At 38.8% G+C, this 26,999-nt stretch overlaps 1 protein-coding gene across 6 annotated transcripts in view; it reads left to right on the top strand.

The window, feature by feature from the left end:
* The first annotated feature begins 5,349 nt into the window (after positions 1 to 5,349).
* Atl2 (atlastin GTPase 2) overlaps positions 5,350 to 26,999 on the top strand; it is a 63,067-nt gene continuing 41,417 nt past the window's right edge. For 2 of the 6 annotated variants that reach the window (XM_063229605.1, XM_063229613.1), the window contains exon 1: positions 5,350 to 5,530. In XM_063229605.1, coding sequence (XP_063085675.1) covers positions 5,413 to 5,530 — 118 coding nt within the window. In that variant the 5' untranslated portion in view covers positions 5,350 to 5,412. Of the gene's footprint in view, positions 5,531 to 5,874; positions 6,040 to 22,113; positions 22,181 to 26,999 lie in introns of those variants that run through there. The other 4 variants (XM_063229618.1, XM_063229610.1, XM_063229619.1 and 1 more) reach the window with 4 other exon arrangements.

A 26,999-nucleotide genomic window follows, 5' to 3' on the forward strand; every position in this document is an offset into this window, starting at 1 on the left:
CAGAGCAAAAGGAAAGAAAACAAAACAAATGGAAAAGAAAGGACAGGGAGGGAATGGAAGGGAAGAAAAGGGAAACACAAGAGGCAGTGGGTTAGAGTAATAAATGGAACTGTATTCCTTAAAGTTCCAGGCAGAGGGAAGAAATTTAAGGGCTCTTATTATGTAACAGATGTCTGCAACTTCCAAAGCATTCCCATACCCAGGGCACTCAGTTGATTTAAACTTATTTTCCTACCTGACATTGTAAACACTTCCTCTATTTCCAAATTTTTAATGATAGTGATTTTTAATAATCATGTACCTATATATGTCTGTTTGGTACCAGGTACCATAATCATGACCTCACGCTTGCCAGCCAGGCACTTATACCGCCAAGCTAAATCCTTGGCCTTGTACCTACATATGGAGTGTTGCTATTTAAATCTTTTTTTTTTTTCTTTTTTGAGATACGGTTTCACTCAAGGCTGGCCTTGAGCTCACTATGTAGCCCAGGCTGGTCTCAAACTCTCAATGATCTTCCTGCTTCCACCTCCCAAGTGCTGGGATTATACCATGCCTGGTTTAAATCTTTGATTCAAAGATATATTGTGTTTTGGTTTTTAAAATAAGCAGTTAGTTTAGTTTCACATTTTTTTTTGTACTGGGAATTGAACTCACGACCATATGCTTGCCAGGTAGGCACTTATACCGCTGAGCTAAATCCCCGTCGAGTTTCACATTTTTAAAATTAAAAAAACCTCCAGATTTTTAAAAAAATGTTTTTTCAAGACCATGTTTTGCTATGTAGTCCAGGGTGGCCTCAATGATCCTCCTGCTTCAGCTTCCCAAGCGCTGGGATTACAGACATGTGCTACCAAGCCTGGCCTCAGACTAATTTTGGAAATGATTCCAAATTTACAAGAAAAGTTTCGAGAATAAGAACAGAACACCAGTATAATCACTATCCAGCTATTACTGACATTCTGCTATATTTGCTTTATCACTTGCTTTCTCTCTTTGTGCTAACTTCTCTTTTTTTCTCTATATACATAATGCTTTTCTGAAACATTTGAAAGCACAGTATGCACATCACAGAACTTTACTCCAACTGTCCCAGGTTTGGTCAGTAGGATCCCCTTCAAGTAACTTCTGTGTCTTGGTCACATGCACAATTACATATTTGGAAACCTCCTTAAATTTTGCCACAGAAATAATGCTTGTACCTCATCTTGACTCATCCAGTTCTGAAGTCAGTTGCTTCTCTAAGGATTCTCGCCTCCTTGAGGAAATGGACTTAGAGACCAACACCGGGCACTATGTCTGATCACTGCTGCTTTGGGTATCTTTGTTAATAGACCCATTTTGTGGACAGAGTTGAAAAACATATGCGTACATATACACACTGCATCCATCTGTATTATATATCTTTAGATGGATATTTATACTTTTATTATTTCTATTTTTTCTTTGATATTTATTACACTTGGACACATATTATCTTAGAAATTTTGACTGTATGTCAATACCTCTAATTTAATTCATCTCGAGGGGCTCTTGCTTACTGCTTTTCCATTATTTGTATGTTCCTTCTTTCTCATCAAGAACCTTGGCTTTCAATAATAGCAAGACAGTCACTCATTGGCTCAATTCTCTAATATATCTAAAGTAAGTACAGAATTGCTTTGTCCATATCATTATAAAAACAAGACTGCTATGGAGGCCTGGGGAGTGTGTAGCTCAGTGGTAGAGTGTGCGTGCTTAGCATGTGTGAGGCCTTGGGTTTAATGCCCAGCAACCTCCTACCCCAAGGAGGGCCCAACTTTCTCTCTCTTTCCTCTCTCCTTCTCTCTCTCTCTCTGTTTCCCTCCCTCCTTCTGTCTTTCTCCCTCTTCCTCTCTCCCTCTCTCTTCCTTTCTTTGTATACTTTGTTTTTGTACCAGGGATTGAACTCATGACCATGCACCTGCAAGGCAGACCCTTATGCTGCTGAGCTAAATCCCCAGCCCTTTCTTTCTTTCGTCTTTTTCTTTCTTTCATTCTTTCTTTCTTGTTCTTCCTTGACTCAAAATAACATTGAGAAATATAGTCCAATATTATATATGTAAATTACTTGGATTAATTAGCTGTCTTTTTTCCTTCTTCAGAATAATTGTTATTAATTTTATTTGTATTATTTTACTTATTATTATTAGGAGTAGTATTGGTTTTGGGAGGGGGTCAAAAACCCAATACTATATAGTTTAGGCTGGCCTGGAACTCACTTTATAACCCAGGCTGGCTTTGAACTTGTGGTAATCCTTCTGCCTCAGCCTATTGAGTGTTGTAATTACAGGCATGTGCCATCATGTTTTTAATTTTAAATACTCGTGAGATCATTTGCATAATTTGTTTTCAGTTTTAGTTCCTCATTCCCATCCTTATTTATTTATTTATTTTTGATTACATTGAACATGTTTCCAAATCAATGCTATATGAAAATATACAGAGAAAGGCCACTGCATCCTGTATTCTTTTTATCTTAACTCCTTAATTCACTCTATTTATTTATTTATTTTTTTGTCTTTTTGAGACAGGGTTTCATTATATAGTCTAGGTTGGCCTCGAACTCAGTTCATAGCCCAGGCTGACCTTGAATTTTTGGCAATCCTCGTGCCTCAGCCTCCCAAATGCTGGGATTACAGGTGTGGGCCACTGTGCCCAGCCAGCCCCTTTAATTTTAGAGACAAAGTTATCACTAACTTGCTCAGGTTACCCTCAAAATTGTGATCCTGCTGCCTCAGGCTCCCAAGTAGCTAAGATTGTAGGTGTCAAAAAATTAAAAACATCATACCACAGCGATATATGCATACTCATGTTTATTATAGCAGCATAGTTTGTAATAGCCAAGTCTTGGAAACAACCCAAGAGCCCATTACTGATAAATGGATAAAGAAATTTTTTTTTTTTTAGGATTGTAGGTGTGCACCACCAAGTCTGGTACAAATGTGTGTGTGTGTGTGTGTGTGTGTGTGCTATTACTAGAGTGGTATCTTTGGGGGTAAATGCTTAGAAGCGAGACTGTTGGGTTGAAGTAAAAGCAAATTCCTATCTATAGCAAGTTCCTATGGAAATAGATTATATGAAATTTGTATTGCAAATTTCTTTTTGTCAGGGTTCCATCAATTTGCTTTCCGACCCAGCACCATATGAGAGTAACTTCCTTCTGCATTGTGGCCAACTCTGTTATCTGGCACTTTTGAATTTTTGCCAAACTGATGGATGGGAACGGTTTTAATCTTCATTTATCTTACTATGAGTGAAACAACTTTTAAAAAATGTGTTTAAGGTTCATTTTTAGAACTGTTTGTACCGCATGTGGATATCCTTTACCCATTTTTCCCCTATAGATTTGAAAAATTTTAATGTTGCTTATTTAGCATTTACATTAGCTGTAGATAGAACCTCCAAATCCCTGCTGCATTCTACTCTCCTGACATTTACAGTCTGACTGACCACCACAAGAGTGAGACTCTGCACAAGCTCTGTACCTGGATTTCCCCAGGGCTCACATCATCTTGCCGTGAATACTACTCTTGCTGTGAGACAGTTTATTTTCTTGTGGTGCCTCTGTTTGTGTAAGCTGACACATACAATAGCCCTGATATCTAAGGACTGTTGTAAGCACTAAGGGACAACATATCTAAAGGACCTTGAACGCTATCTTGGTATGTGAACAGTTCGACATTCCACAGATGTTAGCTGCTTACAGTCAAGAAAACGTTCTCATCTCCTTATTTTTTTTTTTGATTTCACAAGAAAGCTGTTAGCTGGAAAACATGATGGGGAAATTTAGAAGCATTAAACAAATCAGTAGTAGGATCAGAACGCGTTCGTTTATTCATTTGCTCACCCCACGGGTATTTATGGAGGCTGTGCTGTGTACCAGGCGTTGGTCTAGGTGCTGGAGAAAGAACCCGAGCAAGACTGACTTTTAAGCTGCGGAAGCTGCTCTCTTGCAGTAGGGGGTGGATCGAGGTGGGTGGGTGGAGGCACCGTGACACGTGGGGTGCAGAAAGAGACAAAAACCAAGCAAATCTATTTTGTCTTCTGGTTCATTACTTGACTGAAGCACACCGAAAAGTCAAGGCTCATTTGCTAAGTGATAGAATGAAGGCATGAATGACTGAGTGGTGAAAGTGTTCAATATGTGGTAGAAGCCAGATCATAAAAGGCTTTTTTCGACTACCCTGGGCATCATTCTATGAAAACTTGAATTGGAAGCTTCTTTGAGGGCCCACAGAAGGGTGAATCTTTGTTACAGCGAGTCTAATGGTAGATGATGGAGACCTCCATCAAGGAGGAGCCTGGTGCGGTGGAGGAGAAGAGGTGACCTGGGAGCGAATCAGAAGTCAGAGTCCACACGGGCTTCGACGGTCAAAGAGAGAGAAGTCTGGAAGAGAGTACGTTTCACTGTGACAAGAAACTGGAGATAGCTGAAGGGGGAGGAGGATCTTTAAAACCCAGATTTGAGGTGACTGTTGGGCCACGCTCATTCGATCGCTTGCACATTTGTTTTCTCTGTTTGCTGCAGGAGCGGTGGAGCCGTCTCAGGCGCTATAGTAGCAGCTTACAAGATCAGCAGTAACAAATAGTACAGCATGTACTAATAGTATGCAATGTCGCCTTGACTCTTCCGAGGTGTCTCAAGGAGACCTTTGAAGGCGAAACTGTTCATCTTTGCATCTTCTCTTATGTCCCAAATGACATCTTGCACAAAGCACACCGTGGACCATATTAAATAGATGTTGCACAGGGAGGCTATGCACAGTTTAAAAGAGAGGGAAAGGTCTCCTAAGTACATGGAGAGCCGAACCAAATGCATACAAGCTGTAGGATGGCGGTGGCAAAGGCACAACACGCGGGACTTGTGCAAGGTAAAATAAAAGATCAGAAAAAGCAGGGCCCCCAGCTCCAGTGTGCAGGGTGGGCAGGGGAACAGGTACAAAGGAGGAAGACGTAGACATATGAAGGCAAGAGAGAAAAGCCTGCTAATGCTACCTCACATCCAGGGCCTAATCAACACCATGGATGTAAAGAGAACTGGGTAAATGAATTGGGAAGGAGGGGTCAGCTCTCTGGAGAAACCTGGTTTATACAAACCAGCTCAGGTCAAGGGGGTGTGGTATCCGAGCAGAAGCGGTGGCTGCACACCTCTTACTCCTTTCCTCCATCAGCGTGAGGCCCGAAAACCCAGCTGCTGATAGTGGACGTGGTGGGCGGGCAGGGGAGAGGCGGGACGAGGGGGCGGGTGGGCGGGGCGAGGGAGGGGCGGGCGACGGAGGCGTCCTGAGGGCGGCGCTAGGACCCGCCGCGGGTCCCGCCGGCTCCCGGGAGGTTGATAAAGCGGCGGCGGCGTTTGACGTCAGTGGGGAGTTAATTTTAAATCGGTACAAGATGGCGGAGGGGGACGAGGCAGCGCGAAGGCAGCAGCCGCACCAGGGGCTGAGGCACCGGCGGCGGACCAGCGACTCCGGCGCCGAGGTTAACCACGTCTCGTCCACGACCTCCCTAGGTAGGGGCCGCAGGGGCAGAGGCCTCAGGGCCCGGGCGGGAGAGGCCGCGGCGGCTCGGGCTCGCGGACACCGGGCGCGAGCGGCAGGGTCCGAGTCCTCGGTGGCTCTGCTGTCCTCCCGCCGCCGCGCCTGCCCGCCGGCCGGGCCTAGCCTGGGCCGCGCCCCGAGCCCCACCGCGCGCGGCCTGAGAGGGCGGTCGGCCGCCCCGCGCCTGTCGGGCTGGCGAGCGGCGCGCATCTGCGCCGGGCCCGGCCCCCTGCCCGCGCCCCGCCGCCGTGTTCGCCCCGACCGGAGGGGGCGGCCGAGAGCCGGGGCGCGGGAGGTCTGCGGCGGCGGCGGCTGCGGTGCCGCTGGATCCGGGCGAGCTCTGGCGTGGCAGGACAGTCGGCTGTCTGGCAGGCACTCACTGCCCTCGCTTTCTCGCGCGGACTGGGAAGGAGGAGCGGCCGGGGCGGCATGGGCTCCGCGGAGGAGGTGGGCGCGCGGACGGAGGGCACCTCTCTGCCAGGTCGGAAAGCGCTCCGGACGACACCCCTGCAGGAGCTAGCCGCAGTCCGCAGGCCGGGGCTGTGTCCTGGGCTCCAGTCCTAGGGCTCTTCGGCTCCGTAACCCATTCGCGCGAGTTGCGCGTGGCTGGGGTTGCAAGTATGGGTTTAGGTGTCAAACTGGGGTTGTGAGCTCAGAGGTTACTTGTCACTGGGGTTAGACCGACAGTGTCTGGTGTGAAGTCACCTGATCTTTGCTGCTCCTTTTTTGCTGAATGTGAGCTGCTACTGTACGTGTACCGGGCGCTCCTGCCCCCTCGAAGACGCAGTTGCGTTGGCACCATAGTGTTGTGTTTCACTCACTCATCGCACCCCTATTTTTAGGAGTTTAGCATTTGATCTTTCACTGTGATGTGAATTGAACGCATGAAATCTTGATTGAGAATTTTGATGGTACTTCGTGACAGAATTTAGCAAAGGCTTATAATTAGTAAAAGCCTATAGTTACTATGTACGTGTGGCCAAGATCGGTATATTAAGTATACCAAATATGAGCTTGTGTTTTAGATTTCTCTTTTCACAATCTGATAAAGGTTTTACTGGGTGAAATTTAAAACACTTTGATTAAATATTAACCACAAGAGTTCACTTTAATGAAAAAGTTTACTTAGAATACACTTCATCATTCATGGTAGGTCTTGGACATATGTCGGAGATGATAACAAACTAAAATTTTCCTAAGGGAAAAAGAAAAGGAAATAAGGCCTGTTTTATTATTGCCTGCCAACCACAGCACTTGACAGAACTATTTACAGTGCTAGCTAGCACTCTGTAGAAAAAATACTGCCAAAAAAGAGAGGCTTTACCTTAGAGGTCAGCTGGTTAGATTTCTCAAGTTCCTTTGAATGCCTCTGGATTACTTAGTTCTTGGAGGTCACGGTTGGGGTGGCTGTGTGTGTAAGTTTATCGGTTCAGATGTAGTTTTAAAATGTTTATGTACTTGCCTCATTAGGAGAGAGGTACACATTTTGACTTGGTGATGGTTATGAACTTCGTTGGTGTGATCTGGTACATTGAGAAGTGATGAGATTTTTGAGACTGTTAAAATAAATAGGGCTCACCATTCGTTAAATGTAGATTGTGTCGTATTTTTTAATGGGAGGCATGTGGAAATTCTTCACTTGATGACTGCTGCTTTCGAATGATTGCCCTAAAACTTCTGTAATTGCCATTTTGCTCTTGAGTCACCCATTTCAGCATTAAGAAAGAAATTGTTAAGAGTTTGTGTTGAAGGTAAGATCAAATAGGCTGTGAGTTAGGGACTCATCTGTTTTCGATTGTATACAGTCTTTGTCTTTGCTGTTTGGAGAACTTGAGCTGAGCTACAGTGACTCTGGTGTCACTTAGTAAAGGCCTGCAAGATGAGTACTCTTAAGGAATGTAGAATCTTTCTTCTTGTCTTTTTGGCAGGGGTCTCACCGTGCAGTTCATGCTGGCCTTGCCCTCACTTTGTAGCCCAGGCTGGTCTTGAACTTACACTGATCCTCCTGTCTCAACCTCCTGAATACTGGGATTACAGGTGTGCACCACCATACCTGGTGGAATGTAGGATCGTTAGAAAGTGGGAAAAAAACCCACATTATTGATTATGTATATATATATTTTTTTCTCTTTGGTACCGAGGATTGAACTTACGACCTTGTGCTTGCCAGGCAGGTGCTTACACCCCTGAGCTAACTCTCCGGCCCTTGATTATGTATATTGTTAGGATTTTGTACATGTGATTAACTCTAATTGGTAAATTTTTTTGAAAATCTGTGAAATTCTTTTGGGGAGAAAGATCTACCTTATAGAAATGCTTTTTTTTTTGGGAAAATGAACCATAAGTGAAAACTCTACCTTTATGTGATGTGTACTTACATGTACATATTTTAGGATTCCTCTGTGTGTGGCTGTAATATAAACTTAGAATGAAGTGTTTAGATAGTCACTAATAAGTTGTTAGAACTTTTCCAAAATTGTGCTGCATAATTGATATTAGGCAGCTACACTTAGTATTTGGAAGGCTAATTATCAACCAGTGTAATGATACAGGAGTTCAAGATATCTTTTAAAACTGTGGAACTTAGTAACAAGATGTCTATAAAAATTGTTTACACTCACTTGGAAGACCTATTTGACACACAGTTGTAAGCACAGCTGCTTGACAGGCTTTCAAAATTAATAGCCACAAATGTAAGTGGGAAGAGTAGAAGTTAGTTTTTTTTTTTTTTTTTTGATAGCGATTTACAGTCTTGCAAGAAGGATTTTCTGTGGGGTGGATGCCAAAAAAACCTTTTTTCTTTTTTCCTCTTTGTCTTTATCTTTTTTAAGTGAGGGTGGCATTCTGACTTTTAGCCATTGTGAGGTTTTAAAGTCCAGATGTATTTCTACTTTCTAGAAAATTTGTTTTTTAACCTTAAGGAAGGAAGATAAAAACAGAATAACTGAACTGGAGCCCACAATGAATTCAAATAGTTTGCTTGCCATCCTTTACTCTTGCTTGCCACCCAGGATATAGAACAGCTGAGAATTTTCTCAATAGCTTTACAAGTGTTTAGCCAGAAAAAAACACCAGCTTGAAAACACAATGGCAATAGGGTGCTATTGGGTACTTTATAAAGCACTTTAAATGCCTTGCCTTGAATTTTTATGTTTCCTAAAAGTCTTCCTGTTACTCCCATTGGAGAGAAGAACTGATTTCTCCGGTCACAGAAATTACTGAGGCCTCTTACTATTCTCTCATTAGACTTGCAGGGTGCTATCAAGTAATTAGAGATGACAGGGGTACGACTTTGTTGAATAACTTTGAAATCCTCCTAATGAGGAAGGGAGAAGATAGGGCAGTGGGGAAAGGAAAGAGAAGGAAATCAGTAAGTGGACTGAGAAACTTCAGTCGGTGAAAAGGTGGACACTGTAGAAAGTAGTGAAGTAGAACAGATCTGCTGGTTACAGACACCGAGAAACATGAAGTTCAGAGACAGAAAGCCCGAATAACTTTTACAAATTATTCCTCAAGGTGTTGTGCTTGTTGTATGCACATGTTGTGAGCAGAGTTTTGTAAAAATGTGTAGCCACCTTCACTGCTCTGAGACAACTGGCTATATAGTAATTGGTTTTAAGGGCAGATGATAGTTACCAGAAGTGGCGTAAGTTATGAAAGGCTAATTTATGTACCATTTATTTTCCTAAGGAGATAATATGCATTTTGGCTGACTGGGCTTTGGGCTTCTGGCCAGTATAAGTAGAAACCTTGGGATTCCTTTACTGATCTACTAGCTTAATAACAATTACTCAAACAACCTGTATTTCTATGATGGACACCAAAATAACCATTTAATAACTAGCTAGATACCTTGCTAACCAGTAACTCTAATAGTTAGTTAGAGAAATAAGTAATGGGTGAAAGATGTATGTCTAGGCTCTGTAGTGCATTTTATCTTTTACTACAAAATGCCCAATTGTGGAAGAGAAGGAAGCTAGTGCAGTGGAAGGAGTCCTAAGCTCAGTGACTCTGCTTAAGCTTTGAGCTTTGAAATCCTCATATACTATAATGATAATCTCATAACAAAGGTGCTGTGTGAAAGCAGATGATAGGGTTCAAGTGTTTGTAACAGTTTTTGGAGCGGTGTGTTAGACAGTTACATATGTAAGAATGTGCCAGTTTGACTGCTGGTACTGTTACATATATAATGTATATTTGCATCACAGAAAAAGTTTTAAATAATTTTTTCACTCCTGTAATGTGAACAGAGGTTTAATTAGGGCAAGGATGGATATGTTTAGTTTCTGTGAAGGTAGATTTGTCTGTAAAATGTTGACAGCATGCTTACCATAGATATTGTGAGTTTTTTTTTTTTTGGAGACAGGGTGGTTGAGATTGGCCCTGAATTCACTATGTAGTTCTAGGCTGATCTGAAAACTCCAGTGATCCTGCCTCTGCCTCCTAAATGCTGGAGTAACAGGCATGCACCACCATGCTTAGCCACTTACTGTATTGAATGTGACCAAAATGGTTAATGCAGTGTCAAATATTCTCTTGGAGGTAGTTATTACTATACTATTTGGCTATTTAAGATAAGGCTTTTTTGTTTCTGGCTTGTGTTTCCTGCCCTCCAAAAGTGCTGGGGATCTAAATCAGGGCCTCCTGCATACTTAGGCAAATGCTCCATCTCTAGTCAACCCCTTTCTTTTTTTTTTTTTTTTTTTTTTGATACCAAGAATCGAACTCACCACCTCTCGCTTGCCAGGCAGGCATTGTGCCCAACACTCTTATTCTTATTCAAGATGAGATTGACCTAAAAGTTAATGTTTAAAATAGATGACTTGGAAAACCTTTGTTCAGTTTTAAAATAAAAAAAATGTATTCATAATTCTTAGCTTTGTATTTCTATAAACATGTATTTTTTAGAATCACTTAATTATAAAGTCACTTGTTTTGGAGTTAAGTTACAAGAGTCACTGAGAGTTAATATCTTAGCTTAAGGTCATGGCAATTTCTAAGTATTGACTTTTCAAATAGTAAATCTGCATAATTTGACTTGAGTCTGTTATGCACAGGAATACCTAAAAAATGATGGGCTTGGAACTCTATTAATAGTGACGCCCATTAGGCCCGCTCCCCCCCCCCCCCCCCAGTATGTAATCCTTTATAACAGAGTCATAGTGATTTGCATCCTTAACATTTTAACTGAAGACTTTTTAGAATGGAGACTTAAACTTGAATATTAGTATTGTAATGTTTGTAATTTTTTTCCTTGATAATGTTTAATATCTACCAAGCTTACAGGTCTTATTTTTTAAAATTTATTTATTTTTTTGAGACAGCATTTCGCTATGCTGTTAAGGCTGGAGTTGAATTCACTTTAGTTTTTTTTCCCTGGTACCAGGAATCAAACTTAGGACCTCGAGTTTGCCAGGTAGATGCCGGACCCCTGAGCTATACTCCCAGCCTTTTGAACACTTTGTAGTCCAGGCTGGTCTCAACTCCAGGAATCCTCTAGCTTTAGCTTCCCAAGTGCTGCGATTGCAGGTGTGTGCTACCATACCCACCCCTACAAATCTTTTTTTCTTTTCAAATTAAAGAGCTACTATCTGTACAGAATCATTAGAAACTCTAAAGCCTTTGAAAAAATACTCAAAAGGGGGGAAATTGGCACACTAAACAAGTTGCTTTTTTTCATATAAGTGGATTTAAAATAAATGAAATTGGATTAAACTCAGTTTTAGTAGAATGAAGCCTTGATTTTCAAGGAAAAAAATCAGAAATCTTTACAGGAAAACAGCCTTCTTACAGTTTTTGGAAGACTTAACTTTAGAGATTCCTGTTTTCATCAGCCCTTTTAAATTTGAGAATACATATGATAACATGAATTGACTGTGTAGTTTTTGTATAAAGTCGAGGCTTTTTCTGCAAGAAAGTGATAGTATAGTTGGATAATGTTTCTTAAAACATAGCCAAACATGGAGGTGAACGCCTGTAATCCCAGCTTTTTGGAAAGTTGACACAGGAGATCTCTGGGAGTTCAAGGTCTGCCTGGGTACCTAGTGAGTTTAAGGCCAACCCTAACTACATAGCCAGATTCTGTATCAAAAAGTGAAACCACTGTGGCAGGAGGATCACTGCAAGTTCGAGACCAGCCTGCTATAAAAGTGAGCTCAAGGCCAGCCTGAACTGCATAGTGAGACCCTTTCTCAAAAAGACCAAAAATAAAAAAAAAAAAAAATCAAATCAAAGTAAACCAAAAAATAGCTAAATTTTGAAGAGAAGTTCTTGGAAAGGTTGAACCATAAAGCTGATGCCAGTTTCTTTTTTTTTGGTACTGGGGATTGAACTCTTGACCGAGTACTTATAAGGCAGGCGGGTATGCTGCTGGGCTAATCTCCAGCTCCTCTTAAACTTTTTTGTGGTACCGGGGGTGGGGGTCGAACCCGAAACCTTGAGCTTGCCAGGCATGTGCTTATGTTGCTGAGCTAAATCCTCAGCCCACCAGTTATCTTTTAACAAATGAATATTAAGACAGAAATGTGCTACTTTTCAGTTACTGCTAAACTTGTTGAGCCGGGCATTTTTTTTTTTTTTTTGGTCTTTCTCCTTTTTTATCTGTACCGGGGGACTGCCTGCTTGCAAAGCAGGCGCTTATTCCGCTGAGCTGAATCTCCAGCCCAAGGCGGGCTTTTCACTAAAACATAAGATATTTTGCATTTTGTCCTGAAAGTTTTTAACTTTTTGTAAAAGCAATAAATCTGGGAAGATACTTAGTAAAATATAAATAAATAAAAACCCATCTAGTGGGGTAACCATTGCTAGCATTGTATAAAAATGTTGAACTTATCTCATTGTATAAAAATGTTGAACATATTTTCTTTTTATGGATAGTTTTACTTTTTTTCCTAAATTGATTTGTTTTCTTATTTTTGGTATGTTGAGACAGCAGCTGGCCTTGACCTCACTATGTAGCTGCAGCTGGGCTCAAACTCAAGTCAGTCCTCCAGCCTCAGCTTCCTGAGTGCTGGGGTCATAGCTGTGTGCCACCATGCCTTGCCCTCATCATAATTGTAATCTGTTTTATTTTATGTTGTACTTCTTCATGTGATGAAATGGGCTCTACAGTAATGAGTGTTTTAAAATGGCAGTGTGGCGCCGCTTAACTACTTCTCTTTTGGAGATGGATTATTTCTTGTGAATAATGTCAGCCAAACATCTGTGTAGATAAATCTTGGTCTGGAGGATAGCTTCTCAAAAATAGATTATTGGGTCAAATGGGAAGTTCTCTACATTTTTAAGATTGAAGTCATCAGATCCATTTGTAAAGGTCATGCCTGTTCACCATTAAGATTAGGCTTTATATTTGTTTGCAAACACAATAGGTCTTGTTGATTAAAAACATGTCAAGATATAAATAGAAATAAATATGTAACTTTTAATTTGTATTTCTTTGATTATAGTTGAAATATTAATTGAAAATGTGAATTCTTTTTTTTTTTTTTTTTTTTTTTTTTTTGGTATTGAGGATCAAACTTAAAACCTTGCACTTGGCAGGCAGGCACTTAGGTTAGGCTGGTGAGCTAAATCCCTGGTTCCAGAAATACGAATCCCCCCTTCCCCATGAAATTTTTTTTTTTTTTTTTTTGGTTTTTTTTTTGAGACAGTCTCGTTATGCAATTTAGGCTGACCTTGAGTTTACTTTGTAGCCTAGGCTGGTCTAGAACTCAAAAGAATCCTCCTGCCTTAGCCTTCTGAGTGCTGGGATTACTGGTGTGAGCCACCAGGCCTGGCTCATGATCACATTCATTACAGAGAGTTGGTACATGTACATAACACATCTTCATCATTAAAGTCTTGTGTTTTTTTGGTGGTACCTGGGATTGAACTCACAACCTTGCACTTGCCAGGCAGGTGCTTATGCCTCTGAGCTAAATCCCCAGCCCCCAAAATGAATTCTTACTGGCCCTTTTTTGACTGTCTCTCAGGTTCTCTTACTTTGTAAAAGCCTTTTTTATGCAAGAAATTATTCATATATAGCTTTTAATTTCACACGTTTTGGGTAAGAATAATGCGCTTTAAAAAATGTAAGAGATGGGTGTGGTGCCACACATTTGTAATCCCAGCCCTCAGAGGCTGAGGCAGGACAATTGCTATGAATTCAAGGCCAGCCTAAACTATGCAGCAAAACCCTATCTCAAAGAACTTCCCCCCAGAAAACTTTAAAAACTTTTCTTTCTGAATTTTTTCTTAAAATTGATAATTTTTGAAATTATTAACTTAGTGCTAGTCTTTTCTTAGTCTTATGTTGTGCTGCTGCAATAATTTTACTTTTCTAATTTCTTCGTGAAATATTCATTCTGTCTGTTTTTATTGCCAGAGTATGAGTATCAGTTTTGATGCTGGTAAAGAATAGCAGGCGTAGGAGCTAGCTTTAACTGTTTGTAACCATCAGATTTACAGTTTTAACTAAGAACAGCAAAAATTTATGGACATTTAAGGTTAAACCATAATTTGTTTGTGTGTTGTTTTGGTACTGGGGATCGAACTCATGACCAGGCAGGTGCTTAGGTGTACGAAATGTACAAAGAAAATTCATGACAAAATTGGAATTAGTTTTCTTTTGGAAGTGAAGGGGGCAAGAAGACAAATAGAGAGTTAATATAGAACTCTCCTTTAATGTCATTTTTTTTTCCCTTTAATGTTGTTGTGTATCTACCTTAAAACAAGGCTTTTTGGTTTCTTGTAGTAAATACTTACCTAGAAAAGTGTAGGGAAATCACTGTTCCAAGCTTTCATGTATGTAGATGAGAGATCAGGGAGACCTTATGCATAATTACAAGTTTTTATCTTTGAGTTTTATAGTTCAAAGTAGAGTTAGTGTTGCTGAGGAAAATTTGTGGAGGAGGATATTTTGTTAATCTTTGAGGATTGAATGGAACTTTGCAAAAGAGGAGGGTATACCACTTGCTTGAAGATAAAAACATAGGCAGGTGGTATGTTGGTAACCTTTTTTATAAAGTAATTTGAACACTCATACTTGATTACTAAATTTCTTTTCTTTTTTTTTTTTTCTGGTACCAGGGATCGAACTCATCACTGCCTGCTTGTAAGGCAGACGCTTATGCTGCTGAGTAAATCCCCAGCCCCATTTCTAAATTTCAAAATCAAGGCCATTTAAAAGGGTGCTTAGAAAGTAATATAAAGCAGGCAACTGGAAGATGAATGGTGTTAGCACATGTTTAATGAAAAAGGAATATGGGCTGTAGTTCCAAGTAGAGCAGAGAATTAAAACAATTCCTTAGTACACGTGGTAGTGCATAATGTGTACATTCCTTGTGTGGAGGCAGTACATGTATGTAACTCCTCTTAATTCCTTTTTTCATCCTCTTTCCCTTCCCTCCTCATTTGAGAAAAATTCTCCTACTTCCTATTCTTTTGTATTTTGGTCTTCATTTATAACTTGGGTTTCAAGAGAAACCATATGATATTTAAGCTTTTGTATAATTTATTTCACTTAACATTATGGCCTCAAGGTACTCCATTTTAAATGACTCAAGTTTATCTTTCTTTATGACAGAGTAGAACTCCACTGTGTAAATACCACGTTTTCTTTATCCGTTCATCTGTTGATAGACATATAGGCTTGCTTCCAAGATTTAGCTATTAAGAATTGTGCTGCTAGGGCTGGGGATTTAGCTCAGCGGCATAAGCGCCTGCCTTGCAAGCAGACAGTCGTGAGTTCGATCCCCGGTACCGATAAAAAAGAAAAAGACAAAAAACAAAACAAAACAAAACAAAAAACAAAAAAAATTGTGCTGCTGTAAACATGGGTATATATGTATCACTGTAATATGATGTCTTTTAACTTTTTTGGGATGATACCTAGCAGGGGAATAACTGGGTCTACTGAGATTTCTAGCTTTAGTTTTTTGAGGAATCTCTGTGCTGATTTCCAGGTTATATGATACTAATCTACATTCCTGCCAATAATGTAAGAGCCACCCCTTGTACCCCAGTATTTGTTATGATTTTATTTCTTGATTATGGCTATTATTTTTAGAGTATGATGGAATATCAGTGTTATTTTAATTTGCTCTTCTCTAATGGCCAGCGATGTTGAGAATTTCCTCATATATTTATTGGTCATTTGTACTCTTTATACGCCCATTTTTTAATTGAATGTTTTATTTTGAGGGTTCTCATTTGTTTTTGAATTCTTCATATATTCTAGATATTAGTCTTTTTTCTGTGAAATAGCTGTCAAAAGTTTTTCCCATTCTGTAGGTTGTCTTTTTACTCTGTTGCTTGTTTTGCTATGTAGAAGCTTTGTAATTTGATATGATCCTATTTGTTGATTCTCTGTATTGTTTCCAGTGCAATTAGGATTCTGTTCAGAAAATTCTTGCCTACGCTCCTGACGTTAAGAGTTTTACCTAGTTTATCTTCCAGCAGATTGTTCTTGTTTTAGTATTTAGTTCTTTGAAATGTTTTTAATTTTAGTTTAGCACATTCAAATTCTGGATATGAATAGTCAGTTTTTCTAATGCTATGTATTAAGTAGGCCATCTTCCCTCCAGTGTACTCTATGTTTTTGATCCTTTGTTGTGGATCAGATACAATAGATGAACGTGGGTGGGGTTCTTTCTTGTTTTTTGTTCCTTTCTCTCTTATCTGCATCCACTTGTATTCCATTGACACTCATATTTAGGGCTAGTACCATGCTGTTCTTATTACTGTAGCTTTGTAATATAACTTTAAGTCTAGTTCTGTGATGCTTCCCGCTTTGCTCTGGTTATGCGGGATTGTTTTTGCTATTTTGAGTCTCTTATGGTTCTATATGAAGTTTGGGGTTGTTTTCTCCAGTTTTAGGATTGTTTTGTGAAGAATAATGTTAGTATTTTGACTGGATTGCATTAAATCCATACATGAGTTTTTCAAGTATGGTCATTTTGACTATAATGGTTCTGCCTCTCCAGTAACAGGATATCTTTCCATTTTCTAATGTCCTCTTCAGTTTCTTTTTTTCAGACTAGTACTATAGTCTTTGATGTAGAGGTCTTTTATTCCTAGGTTATTTTAATTCCTAAGTATTTACCTTTGGTGCTATTGTGAATGGTATTTTTGTTGTTGTTAACTTTTTTTTTTCTTGCTTAACTGCTCTTGCTCGTATTTTGAGTACTATGCTGAGTGGTAATAGTGGATATCCTGTCTTGTTCCTGATTTTAGTGGGAAAGCTTTCAGTTTTTCCACATGTAATATGATGTTGGCAGTAGATCTGTAAAAGTGTCTTTTATCAGTGTCTTAGTTACTTTCTCATTGCTGAGACAAAGTATCTGACACCCACAAGTTAAAGGAGGACAGGTGTATTTTGGCTTGCAGTCTTCAGATGTTTCAGTCCATATCGCTCTGCTGCAAGGTGGGGTGGCACGGCAGAGAGGCATGACAGGCAGGAAGCAGCAGTGAGCCTTCCCTGTCCTTGTATCCTGTCCAAACTACAAACCTATTGGTTGGTGGCATCACAGGTGTGTCTTCTACCTTCGGTAAGTCCATTTAGCCACACACAGAACCATGCTGATCCATTAAGCAGAATGAATACTCCAGAAACTGCACACCCATGACACAGTCACCCCCAAAAGCCCCACCTGGGAGGCCATGAAGCCCTGGGGGACATTTTATGGTTTAGATATAAGCCATAACAATCAGTTTGAGATAAGCTCCTTCTATATCTATTTTTATTCAGTGTTTTTATTGTGAAAGGATGTTAAAGTTTTCCAACGGCTTTTCCTGGAGATGATATGTGATTTTTGTTGTCCTTTATTTATGTGATCGTAATGTATTTATTGATTTTATATGTTGAACTAAACTTGTGGCCTTGGGATGAAACCTGCTGCTTGGTCCTGATGTATGATCTTTTTGATGATTCATTATATTTTGTTCACCAGTATCCTGCAGAAGAATTTATAGTTCTCTTTTTTAGTGGGGTTTTGGAATCAGGTAGTAAATTTCTAGGAGTGAGTTTGGGAGTGTTTCTTCTCTTAATTTCATTAAGCGGTTTTAGCAGTATTGGTGTTAGAGCTTTCCTAAAGTTTTTTAAATTTTTTTTTAGAATTCAGCAGGGAATCCATCTGAACCTTTGCTTACTTGGTAGGCTTTTCTTAGTTGGTAGGTACTGCTTCAATTTCATTGACTGTTACTGTATTTTTGGGGCTTTTAAATTTTTGTTTACTGTTGGTATTTCACACTTACCTAAAAATCTATCCTCTTTTTTGAGCTGATCAATTTCTTGGCACCAAGGTTTGTGAAGTAGTTGTTAATAACCTGTTTTTGAGCTGGGTGTGGTGGCTCTTGCCTGTAATTCCATCACTTTGGGATGCTGAGGTAGGATTGCCATGGGTTAGAGGCCAGCCTGAACCTACATAGTTAAACTGTGTCTTGAACATCACCCGCAAAAATTAAAAAAAATTTTTTTTGATATTGTTTTTTGTGATTTTTGCCTTTTTCATCTCTAGTTGAATTGATAAATCTTTTGCCTCCTTTTTTTTGTTTGATTGGGTAAGGGTTTCTCTAGTTTGTATATTTGTTCAAAGAACCAGCTCTGATTCATTAACTCTTTGTATTTTCTTTTTTGGCCTCAGTTTCATTAATTTCTGCTCTGATCTTTATAATTTTCTTCCTTATACTAGCTTGGGCCTTGGATTGTTCTTGTTTTTCTAGGACGGCGAAGGTGAACCAAATGATACAGTCTGCTATTGTATGTGTGTAATAGTTTGTCTGTACTGTTCTAGAACATTGAGGTGTACTGTTTAATTGTTTGAGCTTGTTCTATTTTTCTGATGTGGGCATTCACAGCTACAACCTTCCGTCTGAGGACTGCTTTCATTGTATACCATAAGTTCCGGAATGTTATACTGGCATTATTTAGTTCTAGAAACTATTTCTTCTGCAGTTCATTGTTGATTTAAGTGTATTGTTTAGTTTCCATACATTTGCATATTTAGATTTAAGTGATTGGATAATTTCTGGAAAAACTGAGCAGCCCAAAAACTGTGGAGATGTAGCCAGGCGGGGTAGTGCATGCATGGTAGTACATCCCAGCAATCGGGACCAGCTGAGGCCAACCTGAGTTACATTTTGAGTTCGAGGCCAGCCTGGGCTGCATAGTGGTACCCTGTCTCAAAAAACCAAACCAAACCAAACCAGACCAGACCAGACCAGGCCAGGCCAGGCCAGACCAGACCAGGCCAGACCAGACCAGACCAGACCAGACCAAACCAAACCAAACCACAAAACAAAAGAACAAAAAACTCTTGACTTTGTCGTCCCCGCCCCCCCCCCCCCCCAATTAGTCACATTTTGTTGAGTTGGAAGGGTGTTTGTTTTTGGCATCATGCCCTTCTTTTTACAAATGCTCTTGTAAATAGAAATTTTACCTGTATTGAGACAAGTCTGGAATTTGAATGCTTTCCTTTTTTTAAAACTGCTGCTGTAATAGTCATCTTGGGCAGAGAGATATGGCAGAAATAGAATTTAGTATCTTGTATCCCCCCCCTTTTTTTTGTATCCATGTTTTTGACAAATAGTTTTTCATATTTGTCTATTCTAAGTTGGTTCTGTGTGTGCATATGATTTTGTTAGTAACTGGTTACCTAAAATTTCTAATTCTTTCATGGGTTTTATATCCTGTTGTGTCAGGTTTTTTTTTTTTTTTTTTTATTGGTACCAGGGATCGAACTCATGACCAATGCCAGGCGCTTATGCCACTGAGCTAAATCCCCAGCCCCTGGGTTTTATATCTTTGCCTTCTACAAAGTTAATTTTTGGACCAAAAAGGGAATGATTAAACTGCCTGATTTAAAGAAATCTGATTTTGGTGTGTTTCTGATCCCTATGTTGCAAAACCTTAGAGTCACTGTGACAAAAAACTTTTGGAAATGAAAATGGAGTATCTTGTCACATTAAAATGGGTTATATATGGTATCATTTAGTGTTACTTGTTTTCTAGGCTAAAGAAGAATGTGTAAGACCTGGTTCTTCTGTGCGTGTTTCCCAGTTTTACTCTCGCATGGGTTTGGGTTTCTCAGTTTATATCCAGGCTCTTGCAGTTACTTTACCGTAAGTCTGATCTATTTTAGACTCTTACTACATTTCTTACTCATCACTTTTGAGTTTCTGTAGTTTTGATCTTATTACTCTTCTGCTCCAGAATTCCCAGTGACTGTCCTCAGGCATAATACTTTACATTCTTTGCCTACATTTTTAAGGTTACCTTAATCTAACCTCCAGGGCCAGAGAAATACAGGCATCTTCAGGATGTTTTTGTTGATAACCATAGCTTAAATAATGTAATATGGTGCTGTTTTGTTTTCCCAAGTAGTATTTCCTTTACATGGTTGTTATGCCTTGAGAATAAAGGTGTTACTAGCAAATTGTTGTCTAGGATCTGGCATGGTGCGGTGTTCTCCAGCTATTAGTTTGAAGTAGATGGGTAGGAGGCTCTTCACAATTATTCATGACATACTGGATAATTGTACTGAGCATTGTTGAAGTCAATAAATATGGAACAGTGAGTTATATATATGCAGGTTATGCCAGTGATGGTGAAAGTATTTTGATTGAATCTTTTCTTTTCGTTTTTGTCATTTTGAGACACGGTCTCATTCTGTAGTTCAGGCTGGCCTTGAGCTCACTTTGTAGACCAGGCTGATCTCGAATTTGCAGCGTTCCTCCTACCTCAACCTCCTGAGTGCTGGGATTACAGGTGTGTGTCGCCACATCCAGCTGTGAATTTTGTATTTCAAAGGTCTGCAATTTAAAACTTACCCTTCTAGAAAATTTATGAAAAAAACAGTCTTGGGGAACATAAATGATTTGCTGATTGTGTACATTTGTGTACATGATTAAGTTTTGACAGGGAGATTAGTTTTATTTATTTTTAATTAGCCGTATACCAAAATTTTTAATAAAGATCAGAAATAATTATCCTTTTTGTATAAAAATTCACATTTTTTGGTAACTTTTTTCAGGCTTCTAGATACTTTGAACACATAAGGATTCAGGCCTGAGTTTATTCTATAGAGATGCTACTTTGAAGGCATTTAGAAGATGATAACTTTGATAATTACAGAGGCCTGGCTCTGCATCCTCACTTAATTACTTAAAAAGTATGAGTCCTTAGCTGGGTGTGGTGGCTAACATTTGTAATCCCAGTGCTTGGGAGACTGAGGCAGGAGGATCCTTGTGAGTTGGTAGCTACAAAGTGAGCTCAATGCCAGCCTGAACTGCATAGTGGAGACCCTGCCTCAAAAAACAAACAAAAAGTATGTATCCTTGCAAATTACTTAGTCTGAGCCCCTTTTTATGAAAACAAGGAAAAACTAGTAATATTCTCCCAAAGTGATTGTAAGTATTAATGAGACAGTATATAATACTAGCATACATAGGCACTCTACATACTTTCCTGTTTTCTGTATTATAAAGTAAAATATTTAAAATTATTTCAAATGGTAGATTATTTTGAAGAATGAGAAAGTTACTCGTGTTTTCCTTGCTCTTCAGTGTTTGGCTCAAATATTTTCCTGTGGGAGAAATTTTCTCTGACCGTTGCTTTGTAAATGGAAGCTCCAAGTTTCATTCTCTTTGTTTAACTTGTTTATATTTCTTCAAACCACTTAACATTAGTGAATGTCAGGTATATGTTTTCTGTTTTTCTGTCTTTAGCATATAAGCTCCTAAGGACAAGATTTTTTTTATTGTTTACCATTGAATCTTCAGTTCCTAGAGCCATGTTAGTTGTTCAGTCAGTATTTATGCAAGAAATACGGGTTCATGCACTTCTAATTCCAGCTCTTTCATCCTGTGTGTCAGAATAACCTTGGTGGTGGTTAGCGGGGTGCTTGTTAAGAATGTCGACTGGGCCACATGTGTGATGAGGTGATCAAGCTCTGGAAGATTAAAGTGCAGGGATCTGCCTATTTAGCAAGCCATGTGGATGCTCATGAGATGAGACTAACTTTTACTGAGTGGCTGAGGTTAATTAATGTTGGTACTATAATGGAGTTGTAGACCTACTATGATTAAATTCTAGATAAATTGACTATCCTGGAGCAAGCAGTTTTTTCCTCCAGTTTGTAAATGAAGGGTTATGTGCGTAGCTGTAACATACTCTAGTTTTTGTTCAGAAATCTAGTTTTATCTGGAACATTAGGAATCTAGAAATTTCAAATATCAGATGTTAGTTAATCCACCTCCCCCAAACCAAAGCAAATGCTTTAATTCCACTCATAATCAGTTCTTGTTATTTTTGACTCAGAAAACTAGATAAGCTCTATCATGTATTTGAAATGTTGAGCATCATTCAGAAATATGGATTGATTTGCATCTCCTTAATTTTCATGATTATACCACTAGAGGACAATGAACAATCTTTTTAAGAATTATAACACAAAGACAATTTTGTATAGTGTAAGGAGACAGCGTGGATAAAGATCTTGATGTGTGCATATGCTACATTTTTAGCTGTGGAACTTTGAAGAACTTTTTAAAAACTTTTTTTTTTGTCTTTTTGAGACAGGGTCTCGCTATGCAGTTAAAAAACTTTTGAATATCCACATTTCGTCTCTCTGAAATGGGGGTAATAGGTAAGTCACAGTTGAATGGATTAGTTTCACAGTGCATGGCCTAAAGTCATTGAGTCATATATATATATGTATATATATGAATTTATATATAAATTTTATTCCCATTGGAAGTAAATTCTGAGACAATTTAAAGTGCTTCATAAAAAACTGTATTTCATTTTTAACAAAATGACAGATATGGTAGATGTTCAAGTTCCTCTTGCGAAGGTTTGATACATAAAATGTGCAATACTGGTTTTGAATTCTTTTAAAATGTTAGTGTACAGCTGAGGTTTTCTCTATACACCTATACATCTATAGTGTGTACATATATTTCTTAATGTATAATATTTTGCTGTTTGAAAAGTTTTAATGAGTGAAACTATATGTTATTTTGTTGATTTACGTTTTTTAAAATTTAAATTTTAACTTTATTTTAAAGAGAATAAAACCCAACAAAACAGAATAAAGCCAATCAAAACAAAGCAGTGAAAGTGGATACAGAATAATAAGTGAAAACAGGGTAATAGGAAATCAACAATGGCTACCATATTGTATCTTACTATTTTCACAATAGTTGTCCATACCATCAGACATAGCAAAATCAAACAAAACAAAACAGAATAGAAACCAATCAAAATATAACATTGAATAAAGCAAAACAGTAAACTGAAACAAAATATAACAGTAAGAACAATACTGCACATTGTTATCTTTAAAGTTGTTGCTTAGGTTACCAGACACAGGGATAAAACAGAATCGTAAAATGGAACAAAATATTGGATTTCAAAAACAAGACAAGAGGAAATCCCCCACAGTGGCCATAATGCATTCTGTCATCCTCCAAACGGATGCCCAGACCACCTGCCCCCGGCCTGCAATACCAGCATCAAGTTATTACCTTCTCCTCAGTTGCAATCATCTCACCCTGAGTCCTCTGAAGTGGTGGGGAACAGGATGCTCTTCTGGTTTTTCAGCCTGTGCAAGGGCTGAGTCACAGAAAGGTGTGGTTTCTCTTCTGGCTAAGGCTCTTTCTGATCTGCATGATGGAACTGGCTTCGTGGGAAGATACGGTTTCTCTTCTGGCTGAGACTTAACAGTCAGTGTAGGGAGCCTGCTTCATGCGAAGGCCTGATTTACATTTTCATTCAACATTTGTGCCTTGTCTATGTGTAAATATTTAGATTTTTTAAAATTAATTTTTAATTCCCTGGTTTATTTATGTATTTATTTATTTTTTGTATTTTTACCGGTACCAGGGATTGAACTCTCGACAACAGGCTTGCAAGGCAGGCCCTTATGCCACTGAGCTAAATCCCCAGCCCCAGGTTTATGGTTTTTTTATCCATGCTTATTAGGTTTTTGTTTTAACAGTTATAAACAAAACTTCAGTGAGTAAGGGACCATACGTCTCCTGTATATATGGGTAGTAAAATATTTGACCACAGAACAAAAGTATATTCCTACCATTACACAAAATACGTAGGAAAAGATAGGGCCCTTTTTGTCTTGATTTGAGGTGAGTTTTCTGCAAGACTTCTTAGAAGAAAATGGGAGAAAAAAAAAGTAGAAAGACATGGGAGGAAACCTTAGTGTGAGGACTTGCAGAAAAGTTGCTGAATTTCTGTATTGTTACTCAAGCTCCCTAGAGCTGACCTTTATTCTAGCATCTCTTAACAACTCAACAAAGGTGATTTCATAAAACTATAACTTCATGTGTATATGTAATATAAGTTAACTTCAGTATTTTCTTTGTCTTAAAGTACACATATTTAATTGTATGTTTAAAGAACTGATTAATATTTGATTGCAAGCTGTGGGAAAAATACATTTATAATCTATTTTATATTTTTCTTCATCTATTTAGATAAATGCATAGAAGCATTTTTATGCCAGTGTTCTTCAAGTGGGGACAACAAAAATTTTGTGACATCAGTGCTGGTTACTATGGAAACAAGATAGCTTTCAAGTGGAAAATAATATGTGACTCTTATAGGAATAGCATCTCTATTTTCTGATTTGGTAGTAATGAAGGAAGATGATGAGTATTTTTTAAAGCCTTTGTGTCTTAGGATGGTCTGTTGTTGGCCAAAGGGGCAGAGCTAATTGGGGGGAAAGTGTTTGATAACTGACATTGTTAGTAGGTTTTTTCTAGATTCTCCCTAGTTTTTTTTCTTGTAATTTGTGCCATAGTTCCATGGTTGTATGAGAGAAATTTATAAGAGCAGATTTTGAGTTAAAAATGTTTTCTTATAATGCCTGACTAGCTGGTTCTCGTCGTCATCTGTTTTTTTTTTTTTTTTTTTGTACCAGCAATCGAACTTGGGATCTTGTACTCACCAGGCAGTTGTTTGTGCTGCTGAACTATATCCCTAGCCCCCTCTCTTCTTCAAAAACATTTTAAAATTAAAGTCTAGGTTTCTGGTCTTTTCTAGTATTCCTATGCCAGGATGCATCAGTCTGGCAGGTAGACCCAGCTGTGTAATGAAAGCTTACCCTGATGATGGTGATCATTTGTGATCAATAGTTTTCAACTCTATTTGTATATCATATTAGCATTTTAAGATACCTTCTTGTTCTGTTTTTGTTGTTGTTTCTTTAATGTGGTGATTGTGTTATGTATTTTGTCTCTTTTGTGCATTATGCAGAATCTACAATAGCTAGGCTGAGGTTTTAGTTGCATCAGAGTGTCAGTACTTGTCCAGGAAGAGCGGAGCCTTAGAGTTTGGCTTGACACTTTCTCTTTCCATGAATACTTTGCCTTAATATCATTAGAGACTGGAGCCTTAGAGTTTGGCTTGACACTTTCTCTTTCCATGAATACTTTGCTTTAATATCATTAGAGACTACATGAAATAAAATTAAATGATTGGCATTTATATACTAAACACCAAAAACTGTGACTTTTGAGGATCTGGAGTATTGGTATCATCTTGGAATTAAAAATGCACTTTCAAGCTTTACATTTCAAGCTTTACGTTTCAAGCTGTACATTTCAAGCTTTACCCGAGAAATTTAAGGCATCAGAATATGCATTTTAACAAGATCATCAGGTGATTCCTATTCATATTAAAGGTTTGAGACCCACTGTTGTAGAAGTAACGAGTGATTAAGATTTAGCTTAGTTCCCTCCTGTTCTCCATCCCGTGTTTTGGTTGTGTTTTTCTTACTTCCAAAGGAAATAAAGTGAATGAAATGAATGAATTCAGGTGCATATCTGTAAAGCCCTTGTGAGTGGTATATTTGACCAAAAAGTATTGAGTCTGATTTTTAAACATCTGTATTAGAACTAGAAGGTATGTTCTCATATATACAGTATTCTGAGGAATGTATGTGTAGTTTCTTAAAAAACTTGTAGGACTTAGACAATGCCAGCTCCTTCTCCAATATGAAAAATAATCCTCATTGTTCTTTAAGAAATTAACAGTAACTTTGTAACTTTTATTGTAATTATTACCTATTGTTATTAAAATAATAATGGGAGTTGATCCTAGGACCTTGGCACAGAGCTATACTCAGTCCTTTTTTTAAACTTTTGAGGCAGAGTCTTTTAAATGTTATGATTTGTGTTTAAATGTAAATGTCCCTCTAAAGCCTCCTGTGGTCATGGAGGAGGCTTTTGAAGCAAAGGGTGCTGAGTCTGTTTGTGATTGGTTCATTGTCTGGTGCTGGGACTGGTGATGTGAGTGCTACACCTGCCCAAGGGCAGGTAGCCAACATACAGTATAAGGGAGGAAAGAGGTATGGTTTTTCCTTTTTGCTTTTTTGCTCTTGTTGCTTGTGCTTGTGGCCACCATGAATGCTGCCTCTTAACTGTGCCACCCTGCCTTGGAACCAGCTGAGTATGGACTAAAACCGCCAAAAGCTGTAAGCTTTTCCTTCCTTCCTTTTGTAAGCTTTTCCTGCCTTCATTTTGGGCGTCAAGTATTTTGTTTCAGCAGCAAGAGAAAAGTAACTGCGACATTAAATGACTTAATATGATCCTTTTGTATCAGCCTCCGAGAGTATTGGGATTACAGGAGTGTACCACCATGCCTGGCTTACCTTTTGCTTTTTAATGTTATGCTTTTTAACTGTAAAACATTAAGGCATAATCAGGTACTGTGCCAGAGGTTTAGCTCAGCAGCCTGAGTGCCTGCCTGGCAACCCTAAGGTTGGGAGTTTAACCCCTGGTACCAACCCCCCCCCAAAACAAAAAACAAAACCCAAACAAAACAAAACTAAACAAAACACCCCAACCCCCTCGCCCCCCACATAATCAGGTACTGTATTCACAAGAATTCATCCACAAAGGAGTAAATAATGTCAGCATTGGAGACACTCAGAATTATGTTTTCAAGGCCCTATATTTAAACCATGAGAATACTGTATATATTTGGTTGAATTTGAGGAGTGTGAGAATTAGGCAACTCTAGTTTTTTCTTTTTTAGCATATTAGTATAACCCCTATGGGCAGTAATTCTAGAAGAATACAGTACAGTGTTAATTGGAATGTGTTGGTTAAGAAGGTGATTATTAGATTAGCTGTTTCACTTTATGTGATAAGTGAAAGTGCTAAAAGGCTAGATCTGATTTTTAAACATCTGATCTATTGAGATATTTTATATGAAATTTACTGGTTCAAGTTTAGTTTATCAAATGTATAGTGCTGGGGGTGATGGCACAGACCCTAGAATCCCAACTTTTGGGAAGCTGAAGCAGGAGGATTGCTGTGAGTTTGAGGCCAGCCTGGTTTACATAGTGAGTACAAGGCTCGTGAACTCTGTCTCAAAAACCAAACCAAACCAGAAACAAACAAATGTATAGTTTGCAGTCACCACTACAGTCATGATGTAGAATA

This window comes from Cavia porcellus, unplaced genomic scaffold, assembly GCF_034190915.1.
Source record: "Cavia porcellus strain 051 isolate PalLab524CR breed Dunkin Hartley unplaced genomic scaffold, mCavPor4.1 scaffold_1, whole genome shotgun sequence".
In the NCBI taxonomy this organism is placed as follows: domain Eukaryota; kingdom Metazoa; phylum Chordata; class Mammalia; order Rodentia; family Caviidae; genus Cavia; species Cavia porcellus.